The following is a 21,173-nucleotide window of genomic DNA, read 5'->3' as shown; positions in this document are numbered from 1 at the left end:
GCTTTTTGATGTGCTGCTGGATTCGGTTTGCCAGTATTTTATTGAGGATTTTTGCATCGATGTTCATCAGGGATATTGGTCTAAAATTCTTTTTTTTTGTTGTGTCTCTGCCAGGCTTTGGTATCAGGATGATGTTGGCCTCATCAAATGAGTTAGGGAGGATTCCCTCTTTTTCTATTGATTGGAATAGTTTCAGAAGGAATGGTACCAGCTCCTCCTTTTCCCTCTGGTAGAATTCGGCTGTGAATCGGTGTGGTCCTGGACTTTTTTTGATTGGTAGTCTATTAATTATTGCCTCAATTTCAGAGCCTGCTATTGGTCTATTCAGGGATTCAGCTTCTTCCTGGTTTAGTCTTGGGAGAGTGTGAGTGTCCAGGAAATTATCCATTTCTTCTAGGTTTTCTAGTTTATTTGCGTAGAGGTGTTTACAGTATTCTCTGACGGTAGTTTGTATTTCTGTGGGGTCGGTGGTGATATCCCCTTTATCATTTTTTATTGCGTCTATTTGATTCTTATCTCTTTTCTTCTTTATTAGTCTTGCTAGCGGTCTATCAATTTTGTTGATCTTTTCCAAAAACCAGCTCCTGGATTCATTGCTTTTTTTGGAGGGTTTTTTATGTCTCTATCTCCTTCAGTTCTGCTCTGATCTTAGTTATTTCTTGTCTTCTGCTAACTTTTGAATGTGTTTGCTCTTGCTTCTCTAGTTCTTTTAATTGTGATGTTAGGGTGTCAATTTTAGATCTTTCCTGCTTTCTCTTGTGGGCATTTAGTGCTATAAATTTCCCTCTACACACTGTTTTAAATGTGTCCCAGAGATTCTGCTATGTTGTGTCTTTGTTCTCATTGGTTTCAAAGAACATCTTTATTTCTGCCTTCATTTCGTTATGTACCCAGTAGTCATTCAGGAGCAGGTTGTTCAGTGTCCATGTAGTTGAATGGTTTTGATTGAGTTTCTTAGTCCTGAGTTCTAGTTTGATTGCACTGTGGTCTGAGAGACAGTTTGTTATAATTTCTGTTCTTGTACATTTGCTGAGGAGTGCTTTACTTCCAACTATGTGGTCAATTTTAGAATAAGTGCGACGTGGTGCTGAGAAGAATGTATATTCTGTTGATTTGGGGTGGAGAGTTCTGTAGATGTCTATTAGGTCCTCTTGGTGCAGAGTTGAGTTCAATTCCTGGATATCCTTGTTAACTTTCTGTCTCGTTGATCTGTCTAATGTTGACAGTGGGGTGTTGAAGTCTCCCATTATTATTGTATGGGAGTCTAAGTCTCTTTGTAAGTCTCTAAGGACTTGCTTTATGAATCTGGGTGCTCCTGTATTGGGTGCATATATATTTAGGATAGTTAGCTCTTCCCGATGAATTGATCCCTTTACCATTATGTAATGGCCTTCTTTGTCTCTTTTGATCTTTGCTGGTTTAAAGTCTGTTTTATCAGAGACTAGGATTGCAACCCCTACTTTTGTTTGTTTTCCATTTGCTTGGTAGATCTTCCTCCATCCCTTTATTTTGAGTCTACGTGTGTCTCTGCATGTAAGATGGGTCTCCTCAATACAGGAAACTGATGGGTCTTGACTCTTTATCCAGTTTGCCAGTCTGTATCTTTTAATTGGACCATTTAGTCCCTTTATATTTAAGGTTATTATTGTTATGTGTGAACTTGATCCTGTCATTATGATATTAGCTGGTTATTTTGCTCGTTAGTTGATGCAGTTCCTTCCTAGCATTGATGGTCTTTACATTTTGGCATGTTTTTGCAATGACTGGTACCTGTTGTTCCTTTCCATGTTTAGTGCTTCTTTCAGAGTCTCTTGTAGGGCAGGCCTGGTGGAGACAAAATCTCTAAGCATTTGCTTGTCTGTAAAGGATTTTATTTCTCTTTCACTTATGAAGCTTAGTTTGGCTGGCTATGAAATTCTGGGTTTAAAATTCTTTTCTTTAAGAATGTTGAATATTGGCCCCCACTCTCTTCTGGCTTGGAGAGTTTCTGCTGAGAGATCTGCTGTTATTCTGATGGGGTTCCCTTCAAAACCATTCAACTACATGGACACTGAACAACCTGTTCCTGAATGACTACTGGGTACATAACGAAATGAAGGCAGAAATAAAGATGTTCTTTGAAACCAATGAGAACAAAGACACAACATAGCAGAATCTCTGGGACACCTTTCTCTCTGGCTGCCCTTAACATTTTTTCCCTCATTTCAACTTTGGTGAATCTGACAATTATGTGTCTTGGAGTTGCTCTTCTCGAGGAGTATTTTTGTGGCATTCTCTGTATTTCCTGAATTTGAATGTTGGCCTGCCTTACTAGGTTGGGGAAGTTCTCCTGGATGATATCCTACAGAGTGTTTTCCAACTTGGTTCCGTTTTCCCCGTCACTTTCACACACACCAATCAGACGCAGATTTGGTCTTTTCACATTATCCCATGCGTCTTGGAGGCTTTGTTAATTTCTGGTACTTTTTTACTCTTTTTTCTCTACACTTCTCCTCTCACTTCATTTTATTCATTTGATGTTCAATCGCTGATACTCTTTCTTCCAATTGATCGAGTCAGTTACTGAAGCTTGTGCATTTGTCACGTAGTTCTCGTGTCATGGTTTTTATCTCTATCAGTTCTTTAAGGTGTTCTCTGCATTGATTATTCTAGTTATCCATTCATCCATTCTTTTTTCAAGGCGTTTAGTTTCTTTGCGCTGGTTACGTAGTTCCTCCTTTAGCTCTGAGAAGTTTGATCAACTGAAGCCTTCTTCTCTCAACTCGTCAAAGTCATTTTCCGTCCAGCTTTGTTCTGTGGCTGGCAATGAGCAGCGTTCCTTTGGAGGGGGAGATGCGCTCTGATTTTTTGAATTTCCAGCTTTTCTGCACTGCTTTTTCCCCATCTTTGTGGTTTTGTCTGCCTTTGGTCTTTGATGTTGGTGACGTACTGGTGGGGTTTTGGTGTGGGTGTCCTTTCCGTTCGTTAGTTTTCCTTCTAACAGTCAGGACCCGCAGCTGCACATCTGTGGGAGTTTGCTTGAGGTCCACTCCAGACCCTGTTTGCCTGGGTATCAGCAGCGGAGGCTGCAGAAGATAAAATATTGCTAAACAGCAAGTGTTGCTGTCTGATTCTTGCTCTGGAAGCTTCGTCTCAGGGGTGTACTCAGCCATGTGAGGTGTGAGGTGTCGGTCTGCACCTAGTGGGTGGTGTCTCCCAGTTAGGCTACTCAGGGGTCAGGGACCCACTTGAGCAGGCAGTCTGTCCATTCTCAGATCTCAACCTCTGTGCTGGGAGAACCACTGTTCTCTTCAAAGCTGTCAGACAGGGTCGTTTACATCTGCAGAGGTTTCTGCTGCCTTTTGTTTAGCTATGCCCTGTCCCCAGAGGTGGAGTCTACAGAGACAGGCAGGCCTCCTTGAGCTGGGGTGGGCTCCACCCAATTCGAGCTTCCCGCAGGTTTGTTTACCTACTTAAGCCTCAGCAATGGCGGGCGCCCCTCCCCCAGCCTCGCTGCCGCCTTGCAGTTAGATCTCATACTGCTGTGCTGGCAATGAGGGAGGCTCCGTGGGCGTGGGACCCTCCGGGCCAGGTGTGGGATCTAATCTCCTGGTGTGCTGTTTGCTAAGACCCTTGGTAAAGCACAGTATTAAGGTGGGAGTTACCCGATTTTCCAGGTGTCGTGTGTCTCAGTTTCCCTTGGCTAGGAAAAGGAATTCCCTTCCCCCTTGCACTTCCCAGGTGAGGGCATGGCTCACCCTGCTTCAGCTCTCTCTGGTCGGGCTGCACCCGCTGAGCAGCACTGACTGTCTGACATGCCCCACTGAGATGAACCTGGTACCTCAGTTGAAAATGCAGAAATCACCTGTCTTCTCTCTCGCTGACGGTGGGAGCTGGAGGCTGGAGCTGTTCCTATTCTGCCATCTTGTCTGCCCCCCTAGAAGAGGTTTTTTTTTTTTTAAGACAGGGTCTCATCGTGTTGCTCAGGCTGGAGTGCAGTGGCACAAGCATGGCTCACTGTAGCCCCGATCTCCTGGGTTCAAGTGATCCTCCCACCTCAGCCTCCTGAGTAGCTAGGACTGCAAGTGTGTACCACCATGCCTGGTTAGTGGTTAATTTTCTTATTTTTTTGTAAAGATGGGGCTTTACCCTGTTACCCAGGCTGGTCTTGCACTCCTGGACTCAAGGGATCCTCCTCCCTTGGCTTACAGGCTTGCCAGTAAATTGTTTCTGAATGAATGAGATTTACCTAGTGGAAGAGAGAAGCTATAAAGTTAATTTATTTTAGATACTTACACAAAAGGGCCACATGGTTTATATGGTTTCTTGTGTCTTGTCCAACTGGTGCCAACTATATTTTTGTCTTCAGTTAGGGAATAGAAGACAGCATAAAAATTTATAATTGTGATACTCAACTAGTACATCTTTTTTTTTTTTTTATTATGAAAGCTTAAGTTTCTCTATGCAACATATTTCTATACAGGCACACCTCATTTTATTGCACCTCACTATTGCACTTTGCAGATACCGTATGTTTAATAAATTCAGTTTGTAGTGAACTTGTGTCACGTTTTGGTAATCTCTCAATATTTCAGACTTTTAAGTTATTATTACATCTGTTAGAGGGAATCTGTGATCAGTGGTTTTTGATCTTACTATTTTAATTGTTTTGAGGAACCACAAGCTGCACCTGTATAAGATAGTAAATTTAATTAGTAAATGTTGTGTGTATTCTGACTGCTCCACTGACCAGTTGTTTCCCCATCTCTCTCCCTCTCCTTGGCCCGCCCTTTTCCTTAAAACACCATAATATTGAAATTAGGCCAATTAATAACCCTCCAATTGTTTCTAAGTTTTTAAGTGAAAAGAAGAATTGCACATCGATAACTTTAAATTAAAAGCTAGAAATGATTAAGTTTCATGAGGAAGGCATGTCGGAAGCCAAGATAGGCCAGCCACTAGGCTCTGGCGCCAGTTAGCCAAGTTGTGAATGGAAAGGAAAATTTTTTGTTTTTTTTGAGATGGAGTCTCGCTCTGTTGCCCGGCCGGAGTGCAGTGGTGTGATCTCAGCTCAGTGCAGTCTCTGCCTCCTGGGTTCAAGCTATTCTCCTGCATCAGCGTCCCAAGTAGCTGGGATTATAGGCGCATGCTACCACACCCACCTAATTTTTGTACTTTTTTATTAGAGACAGGGTTTCACCATGTTGGCCAGGATGGTCTTGATCTCCTGGCCTCGTGGTCCACCTGCCTCGGCCTCCCAAAGTGCAGGAAAAAATTTTAAAGGAAATTGTAAGTGTTGCTCTAGTGAACACACAAATTATGAGAAAGCAGAACAGCCTTATTGCTGTTACAGAGAAAGTTTTAGTGGTCTACTTAAATGATCAAACCAGCCATATCATTCCTTAAGCCAAAGCCTAATCCACAACAAAGCCCTCGCTCTTTTCAATTCTACAAAGGCTGAGAGAGATGAGGAAGCTGCACAAGAAAAGTGTGAAGCTAGCAGAGGTTGGTTCATGAGGTTTAAGGAAAGAAGCCATCTCCATAACATAAAAGTGCAAGGGGAAGCAGCAAGTACTGAGGCAGAAGCCCCAACAAGTTATCCAGAAGATCTGGCTAAGATACTTGAAGGCAGCTATGCTAAATAGCAAATTTTCAATGTAGTCAGAACAGCCTTCTATTGGAAGAAGATGCCTTCTAGGACTCTCATAGGTAGAGAGGAGAAGTCGATGCCTGACTCCAAAGCTTCAAAAGGATAGGTTGACTCTCTTGATAAGGACTAGTGCAGCTGGTGACCCTGAGTTAAAACCAACACTCATTTATCATTCCAGTAATCCTAGGGCCCTTGAGAATTATACCAAATCTACTCTGCCTGTGCATTGTAAATGGAACAGTAAAGCCTGGATGACACTACACCTGTTTATAGCATGGTTTACTGAACAGTTTAAGCCCACTGTTGAGACCTACTGCTCAGGAAAAAAAAGAAAAAGATTCCTTTCAAAATATTACTGCTCACCATCTCTTCACTCAAGAGCTGTGATGGTGATGTACAAGGAATTTAATGTTTTCATGTCTGTTGATGCAACATCTGTTCTGCAGTCACGGGACCAAGAAGCCATCTCAACTGAAGTCTTATTATTTAAGAAATACACTTTGTAAGGCTATAGCGGTCATAAGTCCTCTGATGGATCTGGGCCAAAATACATTGAAACCTTCTGGAAAGTATTCACCATTCTAGATGCCATTAAGAACATGCGTGATTTATGGAAGGAGGTCAAAATAACAACATTAACAGGAGTGTGCAAGAGGTTGGTTCTAACCCTTATGGATGACTCTGAGGGGTTCAAGTAACTACAAATGTGGTAGAAGTATCTAACTCGAATTAGAAGTGGAGTCTGAAGATGTGACTGAATCACTGCAATCTCGTGATAAAACTTGAACAGATGAGGAGTTGCTTCCCATGGATGAGCAAAAAAAGTGGTTTCTTGAGACGGAATCTACTCCCATTGAAGATGCTTTGAACACGGTTGAAATAACAACAAAAGATTTATAATATTACATAAACTTTGTTGGTAAGGCAGTGTCAGGGTTTGAGAGTAGTGACTAATTTTGAAAGAAGTTCTGCTGTCCGTAAAATGCTATCAAACAGCATCTCATGCCACCGAGAAATCTTTTTGTGAAAGGAAGAGTCAATCAGTGTGGCAAACTTCATTGTTGTCCTATTTTAAGAAATGGCCACAGCCACCCCAACCTTCAGCAGCCACTAACCTGATCAGTCATCAGCCATGAACACTGAGATAAGACCTTCCACCAGCAAAAAATTACAACTCACCAAAGGCTCAGATTAGGCATCTCAGTTAGCATTTTTTAGCAATAAGATGTTTTTAAAATAAGGTATGTACATTTTTAGAAATAATGCTAATGCATAATTTAATACGCTACAGTATAATGTAAACAAAACTTTTATATGTGCTGGGAAAACAAAAGATTTGTGTGACTCGTTTTGTTGTGATATTTGCTTTAGTGTTGGTGGTCTAGAACCAAACTTGGACTATCTCCAAAGTATCCCTGCATTTGGTATTCTATTCGGATTGTACCCTCTTTTTCTATACGTCTCCCTGCTTCTTTCTTCTCCCACTCTGTTTTCTTTCCTTTAACTGTCCTACACCCCATGCTTCCCTTCTTAGTCTTCTTTGTAGGCTTATCATTCTCTTTCCCAATTAATTGAAATTCCGCTAGGAGCAGTCTTCAGCTGTTTTCTCCTCATTCTCTTCCTATACAATTTTATCCATATTCTTGCTTTAATGACTGTCTTCATGCCAATGTCAACCATTTTTCCACATCGGTACTACTACCTGTTAGTCATTCATTTGAGCATTTCTGATAGGTGTGTAGTATTAAACAATTGTGATTTTAATTTGCCTTCAACCGTATGTCTTACTGCCTTTTCAGTAGTAAGCATCTCAAAAACTGCTCATACTGAAATTTTGGTTTTTTTTGTTTTTTTTTTTTTTTGAGACAGTCTTACTCTGTCACCCAGGCTGGAGTGCAGTGGTGCAACCTCAGCTCACTGCAACCTCTGCCTTCCAGGTTCAAGCAGTTCTTGTGCCTCAGCCTCCCAAGTAGCTGGGATTACAGGTGCCTGCCACCATGCCTGGCTAATTTTTACATTTGTAGTAGAGACGGGATTTTGCCATGTTGACCAGGCTGATCTCGAACTCCTGACCTCAGGTGATCCTCTTGCATCAGCCTCCCAAAGTGTTGGGATTACATGTGTGTGAGCCACCATGCCCAGCCTCAAATATTAAAATGTTCAAGTTCTCCAGAGAACTCTATAAGCTATACCAGCATTATATCTTCTGCTCGTATTTTTATGTGTTATATCTATAATAATAACTGCTGAATGTTCATATTCTCCAGAGGACCCTATATGCTATATCAGCATTATATCTTCATCTCCTGTTTTTATGTGTTATATCTATAATAATAACTTCCATATTAGTATACTAGAGCTATCATAACACTATGGATTAGGTGGCTTAAACAACAGAAATTAATTTTCTCACAATTCTCGAAAATACAAGTTAAAGATCAAGGTGTCAGTAGGTTGATTTCTTCTGAGGCCTCTCCCCTTGGCTTGCAGATGTCCCATCTTCCTGTGTCTTCACATGGTCTTCCTTCTGTGTCTTAATCTCCTCGTTTTATAAGGACACCAGTCTTATTGGATTAGGGCCAACCCTAATAACCTAATTTTAACTTAATTACCTCTTGAAATACCCAATTTCAAATGCCATCATATTCAAAGCTATTGAGAATTAGGATGTCAACATAGGAATTTGGGGGTGGGAGCACATCAACCAATCACAACTTACAAATCTATATATTTAAACCAGACTTCTCTGCAATATCAGACTCAAGTATCTTTGTACTCCTAGGCGTCTTTTCCAAAATATTTCATAGACACCTCAGATTCATAAACTGACCTTTTCTGTTTCCTCATTCATTGAATGGAGCATATTTGATCAGTTACCAATTTAAGAGTCCTCCTAGATTCTTCCTTTTTCATTTTGCACATATAGCACATTTGTTAAAATTAGAATAGTTGGGCGTGGTGGCTCACGTCTGCAATCCCAGCACTTTGGGAGGCCAGGGCTGGTGGATCACCCGAGGGGGAGAAAAAAAATTGAACAAAAACATTAGAACTAGAACATATAGCTAGTTACTAAGTATCGAGTCCTACTGTCACAGATTTTCTTTGGGTTTTCATCACCAGTCCATTAGATTATTATAATAGACTTTTTTTAATCTCTTGACCACAATGGGTTTCCCCCACCCGGGCAATGATAGAAGTTTTCAAACTTAAAGAAAAGTTAAAAAATATATATATAGTTAGCTGCAGTAAACTCAGAGACCAGATTCTACAGTTACCAACATTTCTCAATCTTGTTTTAGGCTTTTTTGGAATGGCTTTATATAACATACATTTATTATCTCATAATTTCTGTAGGTCAGGGGTCTGAGGACATTTACTGTTTCACGGTTTCTGCCGGTAGGAGTCTGGACATAGCTTAACTGGATCCTCTGCTTAGGAATTTCATGGCTGCAATGATAGATTTTCCTCAAAGGCTTAAGGAGGGATCCATTTCCAAGCTTACTGAAGTTGTTGGCAGAATTTATTTCCTTGTGACTGGGATTTATGGTAGCTTTAGTCTATGTTTTTGTTCTTTCTATTGTTTGTTCTTTCTTCCTGATCTTCTGACATTCCTTTTATTGTTTCTGTTTCAAGAACTTTCTTGAGCCGTTCTTTTAGAGTTGATCTGCTGACAACAAATATTCTTAGTTTTTCTTTATCGGAGAATTTCTTGATTTCTCCTTCATTCCTGAAGGATATTTTCACTGGATATGCAATTCAGGGTTGTTTTCTTTAGGAACTTAAAAATGTTGTGCCACTTACCTCTGCCTCCCTTGGTACTGATGAGAAATGTGCTGTCATTCTGATGGGCTTTGCTTTATAGAAAAGGCTTTGTGTGTGTGTGTGTGTGTGTGTGTGTGTGTGTCTGCTTTGGGGACTTTTTCTTTGTCTTCAGCTTTTAGAAGAATAGTTATGTATCTTGGCCTGGCTTTCTTTGGCTTTATCTTACTTAGGAGTCACTCAGATTCTTGAATATGTAGATTTATGTCTTTTACAGAATTTGAGAACTTTTTAGCTCTCATTTGATGTATTTTTTTTAGCAACTCCCACCACCTTCTTTCTCCTTTCCTGGAATTTCAGTAACATGAATGTTAGACCTTTTGTTACAGTTACCCAAGTCCCCAAGGTTTTCTTTAAAGAAAATTTTTTAGTTGTGGTAAAATATAAACTTTACAATTTTAACCATTTTTAAGTGTATAGTTCACAGTAGTGTTAAGTACATTCACATTTTTGTGCGGTGTTATCTTCAGAACTTTTTCATCTTGCAAATCTGAAACTCTAAACACATTAAGCAGCAACTCTCCTTTTCCATCTTCCCCCAGCCCTGGCAACCTCAATTCTACTTTCTATTAATTTAATTAGTTTAGATACCTTATATAATGGAATCATATAGTATTTGTGTTTTTGTGGGTGGCTTATTTTACTTAGTGTAATGTCCTCAAAGGTCTTCCATGTTGTAGCACGTTAGAATTTCCTTCCTTTTTAAAGGCTGAATAGTATTCCATTGCATGTATATAGCACAGTTTGTTTATCTATTCATCTGTCAGCAGAAACTTGGGTTGCTTTCATCATTTCATTACTGTGAATGTGAGTGCTGCTATGAACATGGATGTGCAGTTATCTCTTTGAGGCCCTGCTTTCAATTATTTTGGATGTCTACCAGAAATAAAATTAGTAGATCATATGATAGTTCTATTTTAAGTTTTTTGAGGAACCACCATACTATTTTCCATAATGGTTGCACCATATTACAATCTCACCAACAGTGCACATGGTTTCAATTTCTCAACATCCTTGTCAACACTTGTTACTTTCTGTTTTTTTGATAATAGCTGTCTGCTATGGCCTAAATATGTCCAGCGAAATTCATGTTAAAACTTAATCACCAGTATGATAGTGTTAAAAGGTGGGGTCTTTAGGATGTGATTAGTGAGCTTCTTATGGAGGTTGAAGGGAGTGTCTAGTCTTTTTTTCCCCCTTTTGCCTTCCACTATGTGAGGACTCAGCAAGAAGACACCATCTTGGAAGCAGAGAGCAAGCCCTTCCCAGACACTGTAAATATTCTAATACAAACCTGTCTATGAAGCACATGTAGAAAGTTCTTTCCTGTTAGAAGGCTTTCTAGAATAGCAGATATCTTTGAAAGTTTTCAGTAGCCTATCATTTGAGAAGTTTCAAATAGCACTTCATTAGGAAAGGAAAATTTCTAGTGTAAGGATTGAACACATTAAAATTTGCTATACAAAATTACACATTTGTTTCTACTCATCAGGCTGGCAAAAATTTTAGAAGAGTTTTTAATGTTTCTTGCTGTTTTTTCTTCATAGTTCATGGGAATGTCTTTAGAAAGGAAGCTGACATTCTTGACTCAGATTCAAAATGCATATTTCATTCTCCGAAATTTCATTTCTGAGACTCTGTTCTATAGAAATGAGAGCACCAGTACATAAAAACATATATAAAAAAGTCTGCTTACTGCATCCTTGTTTGTTATGGTTAGAGACTAGACACAAAGTTAGTCTAAAATCAAAGTGTTCAATCAATAGGGAAATCACTCAGTATATTATGGTATATTCATTTTGGAATATCATGCAGCCATTAAAAGTTATGAATTAGACCTATATAAGTCTAGGTTTTCCTGGGGGCTTTATTGAGTGAAAGTAAGATGAATATAATATGTATGATATGATCCCATTCTTATAAAACCAATGATGATAAAAATAACCCTTTTAAGTGTATGTATATGTATGTTACATATGTGTACATAGGATACATGACTGCAGGGAAGGTATTTGAGGAACACACTATAGATTATTAGCTTTGCTTTTGAGGGTTTGAAGAACAAAAGAAGAAAAAAGCACTAAATGGTACATAAATAGGATCGAATTTATCTAAAGTTGTATGTAGTTGGCTATATGTGCAAAGATGTTAAACATAAATAAAATGAAAACTACACACATTTCATAAAAAGTTGTGTATTATCAAGGCAGGTGGATCACTCGAGGTCAGGAGTTCAAGACTGGCTTGGCCAACATGGTGAAACCTCATCTCTACTAAAAATGCAAAAATGAGCTGGGCATGTTGGTGGATGCCTACAATCCCAGCTACTCAGGAGGCTGAGGCATGAGAATTGCTTGAACCAGGAAAGTGGAGGTTGCAGTGAGCCAAATCGTGCCATTGCACTGCAGCCTGGGTGACAAGAGGGAAACTCTGTCTTGGGGGGAAAAGAGTTGTATATTATGTAAATAGATATGGAAAGAATTATCTTAGAAAACTGCAAAATTAAATTCTTGATTTTTGAGAGTTAACGATGTGTGACTTTGTTTTGTTTTTGTAGTAATTCCTTTGACTGAAGATGTTCTCATAACATTAGGAAAAGAAGAGGTAAGCCACTCAATGAATTTGTAGTGACCCCAAATAATTTCTAACTAGATCTATTTTAGATAAGTTCATAACATAAGAAATAGGATGAAACTACTCTAAAACCATATTAAATTTTCCGCTTTTATTTATGTTTTATGGAACATAATATTTGAATTTTGTTTTGTTTTGTTATGTTATGTTATGTTATGTTATGTTATGTTATGTTATGTTATGTTATTTTTGGGACGGAGTCTTGCTCTGTTGCCCAGGCTGGAATGCACTAGCACAATCCTGGCTCACTATAACCTGTACCTCCCAGGGTGAAGCGATTCTCCTACCTCTGCCTCCCGAGTAGCTAGGATTACAGGCACGTGCCACCATGCCTGGCTAATTTTTGTATTTTTAGTAGAGACGGGGTTTCACCATGTTGGCCAAGCTGATCTTGAACTCCTGACTTTGTGATCCGCCCGCCTCGGCCTCCCAAATGCTGGGATTACAGGCGTGAGCCACCACACCTGGCCTAAGGATTTGAATTTTGAACTCGATTTTTGCATCAGAACTATTACTGAAGTTAATGGTTATGTGTAAACGTTAATCTCATACCTAGTTTTTAGTTGATTAAACTTCATAATAAAAGCAAAATATTAAACATAGCTTAATGACCCCATACATGCATCTCTCCTTCTGCTGTGGACTAAATATTTATGTCTCCCCAAATCCATACGTTGAAATCTATTCCCCAGTTGATGATATTAGGAGGTGAGACCTTTGGGAGGTGATTAGGTCCTGGGTGTAGGACCTTCGTAAATGAAATTAATGCCCTTATAAATGTCTGAAGAGACCAATGTCCTCCCCTTCCATCATGTGAGGACGCAACTAGAATGTACTGTCTATGAAGACGTGGGCCCTCAGTAGACATTGAATCTTGGACTTCCTAGCTGACAGAATTGTGAGAAATAAATTTCTAGTTTTTATAAGCTGCCCAGTCTGTGGTATTTTGTTATAGGAGACTGAATGGACTATGACAGAAAGTTGGTACTGAGAAGTAGAAGTGATACTATAACAAATACCAAAAAATATGGAAACATCTTTGGAACTGGGTAATCAGTAGTAGCTGGAAGAATTTCGGAATGTGTGCAAAGGCCTACATTGCTGTGAGCTGACCTTTAAAGGTGATTCTGGTGGGAACCGAGGTTATAAGAGAGCTGTAGAGAAAGCCTCAGTTTTCTTTGAGAATACTTGAATAGTCCTGAAAAGAATGTTGGTAGAAATATGCACAGTAATGGCCATTTTGATAGGTCTCACCTGGAAAGAAAGAACATGTTTCCAAGGATAGAGAGGAAAAAAATCAAAATATTTTTCCTAGTCTCCCTTACCACTCAGTATAACATAGCACTTCTGTTACCAAAATGAGTGGGGAATTCTCCTCACCAGCAACCAATTCTTTGGCAGATTCTTCAGAAGATGATTCTCTCCTAAACACCAGTTGGGTGTCCTCTTAATTCACTTCAGTTCTGACACAATCTACTTGGAGGTAGCATCAGATCCCACAGGTTGGGCACTCAGTCCCACATGCTTAACCCTAGTTTCAGATACCAGTTGCCAGTAATAGATTGTAGCCTGTATTCTGACTGACTGTAAATCAGGGGTTTCCATGATCCCCTCCTCCTTAGGTTTGATTAATTTGCCAGAGCAGCTCACAGAACTCAGAGATAAACTTACTTTCATTTACTCATGTGTTGTAAGAGGTATTACAGAGGATACATGGCTGGGCATGTTGGCTCATACCTGTAATCCCAGCACTTTGGGAATCTGAAGAGGATGGGTCACTTGAGCCTAGGTGTTCAAGACCAGCCTGGGCAATATGGCAAAAGCCTGTCCCTACAAAAAAAAACACCAAAAAACAGAAATCTTTTGTGTGTGGTGGTGTGTGCCTGTAGTCCCAGACACTTGGGAGTCTGAGGTGGGAGGATTGCTTGAGCCTGGGAGGTTGAGGCTGCAGTGAGCCATGGTTGCATCACTGCCTTCCAGCCTGGGCAACAGAGTAAAACCCTGTCTCAAAAAAAAAAAAAAAAAGATACAGATGAACAGCCAGATGGAAAAGATGTGTAGGGCAAGTCATGGTGGAAGGGACATGGAGCTTCCATGCCATCTCTGGACATGGTACTCTCCAGAAACTTGCCTGTGTTCAGCTATCTAGAAGCTCCCCATACCCAGTTCTTTTGGGGTTTTATGGAAGCTTCGTTATGTAGGTACGATTGATTAAATCATTTGCCGTTGATGACCAGCTTAACTCTCAGTTCTTCTCCCCTCACCAGAGTTTTGAGGGGCGGTGCTGGAAGTCCTAACTCTCTAGTCAGGTTTTGGTCTTTTTTTATGACCCGCCCCCATCCTGATGTTACTGAGGGGCTCCCAGCCATCACTGAACTCATGCATAAAAAGATACCACAATAGGGGTAAAGACCAAATATATGTTTTACAGTATCACAATGTTATTGCATAGTGGAGTAAATATCATTCTTGTTATAAAGAGGCAAAGAGCTTGGCTGAATGGCATTCCTGCCCTAGTGTTTTGTGAAAGATAGAACTTACAGGAATGAAGTTGAATCTTTGAGGAGATAGTTAAGAAAAGTGTTGAAGGTATGGCTTGACTTCTCTTACTTGTGTATAGTAAAATGTGGGAAGAGAAAAATGACTTAAATTGATAATAAAAAATGAAGCTGAATTTAAATGTTTGAAAAATTGTCAGCCTATCCATATTGTAAAGAATGAGAAAGGCTGTTTGGGAAAGAACTTAAAGGGTGTGGCCAAATGACCATCTGATAAGGAGATTAGTCAGCTATCTCAACTGAAGCCAGGAGCTGTTGTTCAAAACAATGGAAGAATGCAATGTAAGGGCTACTGGAGTCTGTGGGACCTTGAGCTGTACTGCCTAGCATGAACTCATGCTGTGGGCTCTGCTCCCTATACTTAAACTGTGTTCATCAGTTGCCCCAGGTGCAGCTTCCGTGTGTCTAGATGTGGCAGAGGCTGCAGTGGTCACCCTTCTGGAGGATCATATCTCCTCCAGGGTGCAGAATGCAGAAGCCAGGGGTAATGGCTGGTTCCACCTGGGTTTTAAAGGAAGGAGCCTCCTGGCAGAGCCTTCAGCTTATGACATCAGCCCAGGAGAGCCATGGTGCCCAGGCACAGCGATACTGTGAGTGAAGCACAGACAGAGCTGCTGGAGGGCCATTTTGCCAAGCTGTGGGAACAAGGATGCTCAGAGCTGTGGAGCCCCAAATCCCTGCTCAGCAAAGCTGCAGGGGCAGAACCACCTTCACTAGTGGGCCTGGAAAACAGCATCGAACCAAAGATTATTCTTGGGCCTTAAGATTTAATGTTGTTTACCCTGTTGTGCTGGGAGTTAATTGGGACATGTTACCCCTTCTTTCCTATTTTGGAATAGAAATGTCTGTCCTGTGTCCCTCCCACCATTGTATTTTTGAAGCACAAAACCTGTTTGATTTCACAAGTTCACAGCTGGAGATCAGTTTGCTTCAAAATCTATTGTACTGTGAATTTTACTCATTTAATTTAAATCATATTTAGATGAGGTGTTAGACTTCAAACCTTTGAGTCGATGGTAGAATAAGTTAAGACTTTTGTGGCCATTGGGATGGAATGAATGTACTTTTGCATGTGAAGAAGACATGAATTTCTGAGTTTTAAATATGAATGTCCAGACAAGGATCATAGAACTTTCTCAAACCTTAAATGTCAATAATGTCATGTTTTTAAAGTGTCAGTTCATAAGGTTAAAATATAGAAGAGAAGGTAGAAGCAAACAAAAATTTTTACAAGTTATAGAGCATGGAAAGAGGTAAGTATGTGCCTAGAGACAGAAATCATGATGAAAAGAGTTTGTCTGCCCCCACAGAATTGAAGAAAGTCTTGGGATTTGAAGGAACCTGTTACTGCAAAACTCAGAGTTCAAGTGTGGAGCTAAAATCAAGGCTATTTCTTTAAAATAGGAATATAGATGGTTAAATTTTCTTAGCTTACTGTTGCTAACTTCTTACCCATATATTTGAAAACTGGAAGTATATGATATGGAGACAGTAAACTAGTGAGGCTCTTGACTCAGGGATACCAGGTTGGGTGGTTAGTAGGGGTGGTGTGCAGGTCAAAAGTCAGAAAGATCAAGTTAACATTTTTATTTTGCATGGTGTACTGCTAGTTCCCTCCATTGCTCTCTCTGTCTGCAGAGGTCCCTAGTGTTTTATGAAAGATAAAACTTACGAGGAATGAAGCTGAATCTTTTGCTGAGGAAATACTTAAATGAAATGTTGAAGGTATGGCTTGGCTTCTGTTGGACTGTATAGTAAAAGTGAGAAGAGAAAAATGACAAAGAAATTGCTAATCAAAAAAGAACATAGCCTTAGACGGGAGATAAAATATTTTCAAGAGAAAATATTTCTAAGTAATAATATATGGAGTCCCCAGTGAAAAAGCAGGGTGGGCACACATCATAAAGCCTTATTCATAAACATAGCATTCTTAATAAGTTTTTGAATTTTAAATATGAATGTCCAGACAAGGATCATAGACATCTGTGAAATGTCTCCAAGTTGAAAGACAGAAGTTCAAAACAACTGAACAAAGATGAGCCTCTAGGAGAGACAATTCAGGGAACCAACGAGAATTTAAAGAAATAATACCATCCACAGGATAAGAAAAAATTTTGATTCCACAAAATAACAATGCCAGTTTTTAAAAAAGGACCACTTTACACCATCTGGGATGGCTATAATCAAAGAACAGACAATAATGTGGGTTGGTGAAGAAGTACAAAAATTGGAATAGCAATACATTGCTAGCGGCAGTATAAAATGGTATACTATTTTAGAAAACAGTGTGGAAATTTCTCAAAAGGTAAAAGAGTTAGTATATGACGCAGCAGTTTCATTCCTAGATATATACCCAGGAAGAATGAAAACGTGTGTATCCACACAAAAAGTTACACATGAATGTTCATAGCATCATTTTTCTTACAGGCAAAAAGGGAAAACAACCTCAAATATCCATCAATTGATGAATGAATAAAATGCAATATATCCTAACAGTGGCACATTATTGGACAATAAAAAGAAATGAAGTACAGGTACATGCTAAAATATGGATGTACCTTGAAAACATGCTAAGTGAAACAAGCCAGTCACAAAGAACTGCTGTCTTAGTCTGTTTCCTTCTGCTATTACAGAGCATCACAGACTGGGTAATTTATTTTTAAAAAGTTTATTCACCAGTTGGGCGTGGTGGCTCACACCTGTAATCCCAGCACTTTGGGAGGCCAAGGTGGGTGGCTCACAAGGTCAGGAGATCGAGACCATCCTGGCTAGCATGATGAAACCCTGTCTCTACTAAAAATAAAAAAAAATTAGCCGGGCGTGGTGGTGGGCGCCTGTAGTCCCAGCTACTTGGGAGGCTGAGGCAGGAGAATGGAATGAACCCAGAAGGCGGAGCTTACAGTGAGCTAAGATCGCGCCACTGGACTCTAGCCTGGGCAACAGAGCAAGACTCCATCTCAAAAAAAAAAAACCAAAAAGTTTATTCTCCTATAGCTGAAAAAGTTTATTAAAAAGTTTGTTCATACATAGTTGCAGGGAGTATTGAGCACATCTATGCAACTCTACTGGGAAAGAACTCCTGTAAGCTTATCCCGTGTGCCTTTTCTTTGTCTATATTAATGTTTCCTCTCACTTTAACTCCAACAAAACAAAGTTCCACTTTTTTTAACTGCAGAACTTTAAAAAGGTTGAGAATCTAAGAGCATGGTGTTGTTTCTGGTGAGGGAGGGCCATCTTACTGTATTATAGCACAGCAAAAGGATAGAAGGTGGAAATGAATACAAGAGACAGGAAAAGGGGGGTTGAACTGCTATGATAACTAACCTCCTCTGGCAATTATGGCATTAGTCATTTCATGAGGGTGGAGCCCCCAATTGCTTCCCAAAGACCCTACCTCTTAAAACCACCACAGTGGCAACCAAGTTTCTGTAGTCATGGAAATGTAAAGAATGGGTCAGGAATGGGAAAAAAGGACAATTGGAATAATAGAAGAAATAAAGCTAAACTCGAATTACGAAATTTTACTATTAGAGGTTGGAGAATATTAAAAAATAGAAGGCAAGAAATAAATAATACATGGACATTTTCTCAGAATAAAAGATAATTATTCTCCTAACCCCCACCCCTATATACATATATTTTTTTCTTTGAAACAGGTTATTACTCTATTGCCCCGGTTGGAGTGTAGTAACATTATAGCTGTCTCATCTCAAACTCCTGGGGTCAAATGATCTTCCTGCCTTAGCTTCCCAAGCAGCTAGGAGTACAGGTGTGTGCCACCATGCCTGGCTAATTTTTATATTTTTTATGTTTGTTTTTTCATAGAGGTGGGGTCTTACTGTGTTGTTCAGGCTGGTGTCAAATTCCTGGTCTCAAGCAGTCCTCCCACCTTGGCCTCCCAAAGTGCTGAGATTACACGCGTGAACCACTGTGCTTGGCTTAGATAATGATTCTTTACATTGAAAAAGATCCACCAAATTTCCAACACAATTTAGAATGACCCATGGTAGATGATCCAGCAAAATTTTTCCCTTTCGAGCAACTCTTAGCAACCCCAAACTAGCAACTGTAGCTTAGAGTGGCCAAAATCCAAACTTGATGCAGTGCCAGCATCCTTCCCAAAAACTTTCATTTTAGCTATTTTTCATTACAGTTAAAAATAAGAAGGGGATTGTATATTTAGCTTGCTTCTCATTTTACATTTTGTTGTATATTCAGTGAGCCAGCTCTACAGGAACTGGTTCTATGATTGTATATTTTACTAGTAACTTCTACCTACAGTAACTTACTGCAGTGCAGCTGTTGTTTTATACCATCGGTGACTTAGTAACCACCTGGCATCAGAGTTTACCCACCCTGTAATCCTTCCTTTTCTTAAACAGTGCTTTCCTCATGTTTCAGCTAGCAGGAGTTATTATAGCAAATCTCATTTGTAATGCTAGTTGGGTCAGTGTTTTCTCTAAGACTACCCTCAGGTGCAATGATTTGTGGGATAGACTCACTGGACTCGGAAGAACTGCTGTTCTCTTGGTTGCAGCTTATTAAAGTGAGAGAGAACATTACAGTGAACAAAGGAAAAGGCACATGGGATAAGCTTACAGGAATTCTTTCCCAGTAGAGTTGCATGGATGCACTTAATTCTCCCCGCAACTATGTGTGACATCTCATGTGGTGAGTTGGCAACCAGGGAATCTCACTTGAGCCTTGTTGTCTAGGGTTTTTATTGGGGGTCAGTCGGGTATGCATGCAGTGCTTGTGTGACTGACCTTAACTATGTATACTTCATCCACCTAGAGTAAAAATGCATTCAACACAAATCACATAGTTATCATAAACTCTCTAATCAAACTGGTGCCATGTGACCCAAGGCTCTAGACATAGAAAAATGCTCATCAAGCAGAATATTCCAAGGGCTCAGAGCTTATTTTCAGGGAACTGACCAAGGGCAGTTCTGAAGACAGGCTTTAGTAATGTCAAGGTTTTTGCAATCTAGGCCTGCTGAGTTAACTCTTTACTGCACAATTGTCTTTTCACCTCCCTCCCTCCCTCTTTTCCTCTCTTCCTCTCTTCCTTCCGTCCTTGGCAGGGTTTTGCTCTGTCACTCAGGCTGCATTGCAGTGGCATCATCTCAGCTCATGTAGCCTTGACCTCAGGCTCAAGGGATTCTCCTACCTCAGCCTCCTGAGTACCTGGGACTATGGGTGTGCACCACCACATCTGGCTAAGTTTTGTATTTTTTTGTAGAGATGGGATTTGCCGTGTTTCCCAGGCTTGTGTGCACTCCTGGGCTCAAGTAATCTGCCTGCTTCAGCCTCCCAAAGCGCTGGAACTACAGGCATGAGCCACGGTGCCCGACTCCTTTTCACTTTCTCTGCGGTGTTTTGGAGAACTTAAGTTCCTAATTTGATTAACTCCAAACTCAAGTTTTCTATTAAGGTCTGAGCTCAAAATCTAAGAACTGTTTGCCCCATTCAGGGTCACAAAGATTTTCTCCTATGTTTTCTGTTTAAAAGTTTTTAAGTTTTAGGTTTCAGTATTTAGGTTCATGATCCATTTTGAGTTAATGTTTATGTGTATATAGTATGAGTTAGTGATATAGGATCTTTTTTTTTTCATTTGGATACTGACTGTTTCAGCGGTATTTGTTGAAGAAACTGTCTTTTCTTTTTTGAATTTCCTTTACGCTTCTGTTGAAAATTAGTGACTATATATGTGTGTATCTATTTCTGAACTCTATTTTTCTCTATTCTGTGCTTTGGATATTTCCGGTTTTTTGTTCTGTGTTTCTGTCTTTAAGCCAATACCACATTATCTTTTTTACTGAAGCTTCAAAATAAGTCTTGAAATTAAGTATTATGAATTCTCTAACTTTGTTGTTCTTTTCAAAATTGTTTCATACTTCCATTAACTTTTAGAATTGGTTTGTCATTTTGCCCCATAAAAAGCTGGAACTTTCATTGAAATTTCCCTGAATCTATAGGTTAATTTGTGGAAGATTGCTATCTTTAACATATTTAGTCTGAATGCAGATCCATTAGCACTGTATCATCTTTGTATTTATTTAGGTCCCCATTTATTTGGTATTTAAAAATTTTGTCTCACTGGTATTTTGCAGTTTTCAGCATACAGGTCTAGCACATCTTTCGTCAAATTCATCATTTTAGTATTTCATAATTTTGACTATTAAAATGGTATTCTTTTAAATTTCAATTTTTGTTGTTGAGACGGAGTCTCACTTTGTCACCCAGGCTGGAGTGCAGTGGTGCAATCTCGGCTCACTGCAAGCTCCACCTTCTGGGTTCACGCCATTCTCCTGCCTCAGCCTCCCGAGCAGCTGGGACTACAGGCGCCCGCCACCACGCCCAGCTAATTTTCTTTTTTATTTTTAGTAGAGACGTGGTTTCACCACGGTGGCCAGGATGGTCTTGATCTCCTGACCTTGTAATCTGCCCGCCTCGGCCTACCAAAGTGCTGGGATTACACATGTGCCTGGCCTTAAATTTCAATTTTTATTTATTACTAATAAATACAAA

The 21,173-nt window shown here is 39.8% G+C and overlaps 1 protein-coding gene across 5 annotated transcripts in view; it reads left to right on the top strand.

Annotated features, from left to right (window-relative positions):
• Positions 1 to 21,173, top strand: part of CENPK (centromere protein K) — a 49,087-nt gene that overhangs the window by 14,318 nt on the left and 13,596 nt on the right. For all 5 annotated transcript variants that reach the window (XM_025388160.1, XM_025388163.1, XM_025388161.1 and 2 more), the window contains one exon: positions 12,006 to 12,052. In XM_025388160.1, the coding sequence (XP_025243945.1) occupies positions 12,006 to 12,052 (47 nt within the window). The remainder of the gene's footprint in view (positions 1 to 12,005; positions 12,053 to 21,173) is intronic.

This window comes from Theropithecus gelada, chromosome 6 (assembly GCF_003255815.1).
Source record: "Theropithecus gelada isolate Dixy chromosome 6, Tgel_1.0, whole genome shotgun sequence".
Lineage (NCBI taxonomy): Eukaryota > Metazoa > Chordata > Mammalia > Primates > Cercopithecidae > Theropithecus > Theropithecus gelada.
Note: the sequence above shows the minus strand (reverse complement) of the source record. Positions and strands in the feature narration are given on the sequence as shown.